A 5,114-nucleotide genomic window follows, 5' to 3' on the forward strand; every position below is an offset into this window, starting at 1 on the left:
ACTCAAAGGAAAAAATCTACTGATTCCAAAGGCGCCAAAGACTGACTGACTGACCTTCCTTTGAGTCCTGAAATGAACTCCTACTGATGTCTTTGCTTTAGGTCTGTCTGTATGTTTTTTTTGCTCAGTCACCAGTGCTGGCACCATGTGTGTAGCTGAGTAGTCGACAGGGACGAGGCGGGAAACCTCACTCAGCGGCGTGATGCTTCCATCAAAAAGTGATGCTATCCTTGAATATTTTGTACCGTTTCTGGTGTGTTGCTAGGAAACAAGGTGAAAATGCTCAAGGTATCTTTTTTTTTAAAAAATGATTAGCATTGATGTAGCCATGATAGAAAGATCTGTTTCCAGCTCTCAGATTAAAGTGAATATTTTTAGATTGTCTAAACAAACAGGAAGTCATCCCAATACCAAAAGACTACAGGGACTGAACAAAAAAAGACAGTTTGCGTTGTTTTCTCGTGTTGTGTACATATGTTCTAAGTGCCTTTAAGTGTAAAGACTTCACACCTGTGGGTTACAGTTCAGGCTGTGTGTGTCTGCATGCGTGCATCACTCCATGCATGCATGCATTTGTGTGAATGCCATATTTAAGGATGTTTTTTTGTGTGTTTTTGTGTTTGTTTTCTCCCTGCTGCCTAGACCTTTGTAGCTTGAGATAATTGAGGTTCATTTTGGTGATAAATACCTCCAACAAAGGGATGACAGCTAGGCGATGGGAACTCCACATTGTTTGGAAGTGCAATATTTATGTCACAAATGTTACACAGCAGCAACTTTTTTGTTTTTTTTAGTGACAAACCAAAGGTTTGTGCGTCCAAGTTTGTGGGTTTCTACATTTTTTTGTTGTTATCACTGTTTGTAAAAGGTGGAATTCTTTCTAAAAGCTTTTTTCCTGCTTCAGATGTACTCACTGCTTCACTGGACATTAACTCACAATTTTTTTTTTGTTTTTTGGAAATAGCATTAACGGAGTCACAACTGAGTTGGGCACGCTTCCAGTACAAGATAATTTATGTGCTGCAGCTGTTCAAACACAACTTTATCACCGTACATTACTGCCCCCCTCTACCCCTCCCTCCTCTCTCCATCTTTTCAAGCATGTGATTGGATTTAAATGCCCCACAAAATCCCCCATTTGGTTATTGACTTCAATCCTCGGAAAAGTTCCTCATTCAACATGTGAATCCATTATTTATAGCGACGGGCTCCTTTTACTTTAATGGTCACATCAGGAGAAGGCACTGTGTTTCTTTTTTTTTTTTTTTTTTTTACTTTGGCCCACTCTCCAGGACTTTCAAAAAGATGTTGTACATATTTATAACACGGAGAGAATGATTTGTTGTGAATTTTTCACCCCATATTGGGGAGATCTTTTTAGTTTTTTTTTTGTTTGTTTTAGCTGGAATGTGGCTTCTGCAATGTCTTTTTGTTTTTTACTTGTCATGGTTTCTATTTTAAATAAAAAAATGTCCCTTTTTACAAAGTATTGTGGTATTATTAAGTACACATACCTGGGAAAATAATTTATTTTATAAAACAATATGAAATTCTGTGCACGTCAGTTAGCCATAATTATAGTACAATATATATTTATAGATATTTTTTTTAAGTGAAAAGGCTGGTACTCAAAAACTAGAGGTGATTGTTCTGGTTCCTCCATTAAAGTCTCTTCATTTGGACTTGCTGTACAATTGGAATAACTCCCATGATCCTCTGCTTCTGCACATTTCCGCTCTCACAGGCTTGTTTCATTCAAGGCTGTGTGAAGGTTTTTGTTCAGTCGGTTGCATTCCATTTACCGCCTCCAAAGTCCCTCATTTTTTTTTTTTTGTTTTTTTTTTTTTAAGTTTTGTACGTTCGATGTCCTAGCACTCGATGGCTCTTGATAGCTGCGTTAGCTGCCGCTGGTTGTCCATCACCTTCAGGTTTTGAATGTAGAGGCGGATGTTGGCGGGGCTCCGTTGAGGAAGGCTGTGATCTGAGTCTGAAGGAGAGGAGGAGATCAAACGTGAGCGGATCTGTCAGAGGACACCTGAACGTCACCAGCAGCTGCAGCTCACATGTGGACAGGCGAGTGGCAGGTCCTTCCAGAAACATCCGGTCAGCCAGGCCCCTCTGAGGAGATGAAGGCACTGCAAGGATGCAACACAAGTTTTTATTGATCGCAGAACTGTGTTTTGACAGAACCATATTTTCAAAGGAATTAAGCTGCGGAATCCTGGAGGAAAAAATAATTGATAGATCAACGTGTAACAGATCGTTGGGTCACAAATGGGCAAATATGGTCTAAAAATCTAGTAGGGCTAGTAGCAGCTCTGACTTCATTTTAGTTAGTTAGATTCACAAATTTCTGGCTGAAATGTTCCACAAATGATAAAATAAACTGCATAGTTTTTTTTTTTTAAATCACCTCGAACCTTAAACTTGGGGGCACAAAATGCTAACTAGTGAGGAGAGGATACTAATTTGTACACGAAAAAATTGGCACACAAGATAGTAACTTGTGTGCACCAAATGCTTACTTGAGCACACAAAAGGATAATGTGTACAAACAAGATAGTAACTTGTGTGCACAAAATTCTAACTTGAGGAAACAATTTAATTATTTTTTTTTTTTTATGTCATGTCCACGGATCTGTAGCTGACAATACAATGTTTACTATAATTTCTTCCTATATCGCACGGGTGTCTTATTTTGAAAGGACTATTTTATATTTAGGGAAAAAAATGCTATTTACTATTTAAATGTATGTTTCACTTAAGCCAAAAAACAGCACTTCATGTATATGTATCATAGAAACAATAATATAAGTGAGAAATTGACCTGACTGGCTCTCTAAATGAAGGTTACAAACCCCTGCTTTAGATTCTTTATATTAGACCAAATTAAATGTCCCTAAAGAACACGAAATGCAGTAGTGGTTCAGAGTTACAATAAAAATGGGTTAAATCGAACATCAGAAAACATCTGTGGCCTCCACATGAAATCGATTTACTTTTAAACTAAAGTGTAAACAGCAAATGTACTTGCTTAAACGCACATTTTATCCCACCACTCATTTCCTGGATTTTTCTACTAGGAGGTAAGATGGCAAAAGTGTTTTGAGAGGACTTTATGGTGGACGCTCTGCTATATTCTAAATCATAAAACTGACGGTAAAGATGGGAAGCACGCCTGTGTTTGTGTTTGTGAGTGGATCACTCACCATACGGTTGACTTCTGCATCCTCGGACGATGTTGACTGTCTTTGCAAGCATTCGCTGCAACATTTAACAAAAAAAAAAAAAAAACATTTTTAGTTTTTCAAAAGAGGATAAATATAGTCGAAATCGGCCTTACCATCTTCTCAAAGTTGACCAACTTGTCTACATAGTTTGGGTTTCCCTCGTGGATGAATGTCATATCTGGGTACAGAAGTCATTTTTGTTAACATTTAAAGGGTTCATGTTTTTTTTTTTGGCTCCTGCTTACCTTTCAGTAGGAGAGGCATGAAGGGGATGTAAGGAGGGCTGAGTTTAGCGACGGCCAGCCTGTAGGCTCTGTGGTTGCGGGATGGGTCCTGTCAGAACATCCACAGTCACACACTCCATGTTTTCAACATTTCAATGTCAGCATAGCTACTCACCATCAGCCTCTCATAGGTGCAGTAGATTCTTTTAATCTTACTTGGTATTCTCTGTAACATAAGGAAAATGTCAATCCCAGATGAGCTGCAATCCCAGAGGCGATGCTATCTGATGGTTGGATCCTCACCTCCCAGGTTTTATAAAGCCTCTGCACGGCACTGTTGCTCAAACCAAACATCACGGCGAAGAAGGAATTTAAATTCTTCTGCTCCTTTAATCTGCAGTACGAGACAGACACGAGGATGTGAACATCTGGTTCTCTAATCCTGTTCTCCGATGACAGTTGTGCATGCAGAAACATCTGTTCTGTCAGCTCGATGCAAACATCTGCACGCTCACATCCTCTGGTATAAATAAGGAGCATCTACGCTTTACTATCTTTGGCTGACGGTTGTAGTAAAACCTGCAAAACTGCTCAGACTTGCACTCATTAAAAACACATTACATTCAGGGGACAAAAAGGTAGCATTTTTTCTTTATAAATTATGTTAAAACGATCCAGCACTTCAAAAGCTCTTGATTATTTCCAAAACAAAACACTATACACTTTACTTTTAGAAAAGAATCTAGAAGCTGGACATGTGATGAAAAATAAAATAACTAATTTCTATATTTCCTGCTGGTTTTAACCCTGTAAAGCCCTCTGCATCAAATAATTAACAGAAAATTCAATTAAAACAAAAATAATTGTCATGTAATTTTTTATGAGATATATATAGTATTAATTTGATGTTGGGTGTTTTTTGTTCACAACAATATTAGTTTAAGGTGCAAAAATATTGACAGAAGTGTTCCAGAAAAAAACACCTTATTTAGCCACTGTCTCAAATTTGATCCATACATTTTTAACATGTTGTAACTGTATCAAAAAGAAGAAATTATCAGAAATTTTACAAAGGGGCCCTACCATGACAATTCTATTTTTTGAGGTTTAAATGCATTTTACTGTTCATTCCTCACTCTAAAGAACCTTTAAAGCTGCATTTTGATTCGTTCAGGCATTTAAGAGTTAAAAAAAAACCTGCAGCAGCCCCTATCGTGCTGACGTCAGTACGATGTGGACCGCCCCCCTCCAGGAAGAGTCTGCTTTGACAGCTCCGCCCCCAGACTAACACAACACTCAATTTCTTCACATGGCTAAAAACTTTAATTTTAAATGCAGAATACCATATATCTTCCAGTTATGTCCTGTCTTCAATAAATTCCAGCTCAAATAGGTGTTTGTTAATTTGGGCGCGGCGCGCCTTTAAGACCTCACCACCCCCACCCCACCCCCGATTTGCACAGCCATTGCAGAAGCCGCGTGTGTTTGTGAAGCAGTCTGGGATGGCCAGGCCTACTAAAGACAGATATATGGTATGTGCATTCATCTTTGTGAAAGTTTTGACTATTTTCATGGGAGAAATACAAAGATACTGCCACAAACTCTAGGATGACGTTATGAAGCGGACAGCAGAAACACGCAGCGGCAGGCGGAGCTTCAG

The 5,114-nt window shown here is 38.6% G+C and overlaps 1 protein-coding gene and 1 long non-coding RNA gene across 6 annotated transcripts in view; one reads left to right on the plus strand and one right to left on the minus strand.

Annotated features, from left to right (window-relative positions):
• The window catches only part of rapgef3 (Rap guanine nucleotide exchange factor (GEF) 3), a 31,031-nt gene continuing 25,917 nt past the window's right edge, over window positions 1–5,114 (minus strand). For all 5 annotated transcript variants that reach the window (XM_024292525.2, XM_036212846.1, XM_036212845.1 and 2 more), the window contains 7 exons: window positions 3,758–3,848; window positions 3,630–3,680; window positions 3,476–3,563; window positions 3,344–3,408; window positions 3,210–3,264; window positions 2,064–2,135; window positions 1–1,987 (listed from right to left, as the gene is read on the minus strand). In XM_024292525.2, the coding sequence (XP_024148293.1) occupies window positions 1,869–1,987; window positions 2,064–2,135; window positions 3,210–3,264; window positions 3,344–3,408; window positions 3,476–3,563; window positions 3,630–3,680; window positions 3,758–3,848 (541 nt within the window). In that variant the 3' untranslated portion in view covers window positions 1–1,868. The remainder of the gene's footprint in view (window positions 1,988–2,063; window positions 2,136–3,209; window positions 3,265–3,343; window positions 3,409–3,475; window positions 3,564–3,629; window positions 3,681–3,757; window positions 3,849–5,114) is intronic.
• Window positions 4,535–5,114, plus strand: part of LOC112158873 — a 7,810-nt gene continuing 7,230 nt past the window's right edge. Inside the window, exon 1 of the long non-coding RNA XR_002921379.2 lies at window positions 4,535–4,986. This is a non-coding gene — a long non-coding RNA (uncharacterized LOC112158873). The remainder of the gene's footprint in view (window positions 4,987–5,114) is intronic.

The sequence above is a fragment of the Oryzias melastigma genome, linkage group LG7, assembly GCF_002922805.2.
Source record: "Oryzias melastigma strain HK-1 linkage group LG7, ASM292280v2, whole genome shotgun sequence".
NCBI classification, from domain to species: domain Eukaryota; kingdom Metazoa; phylum Chordata; class Actinopteri; order Beloniformes; family Adrianichthyidae; genus Oryzias; species Oryzias melastigma.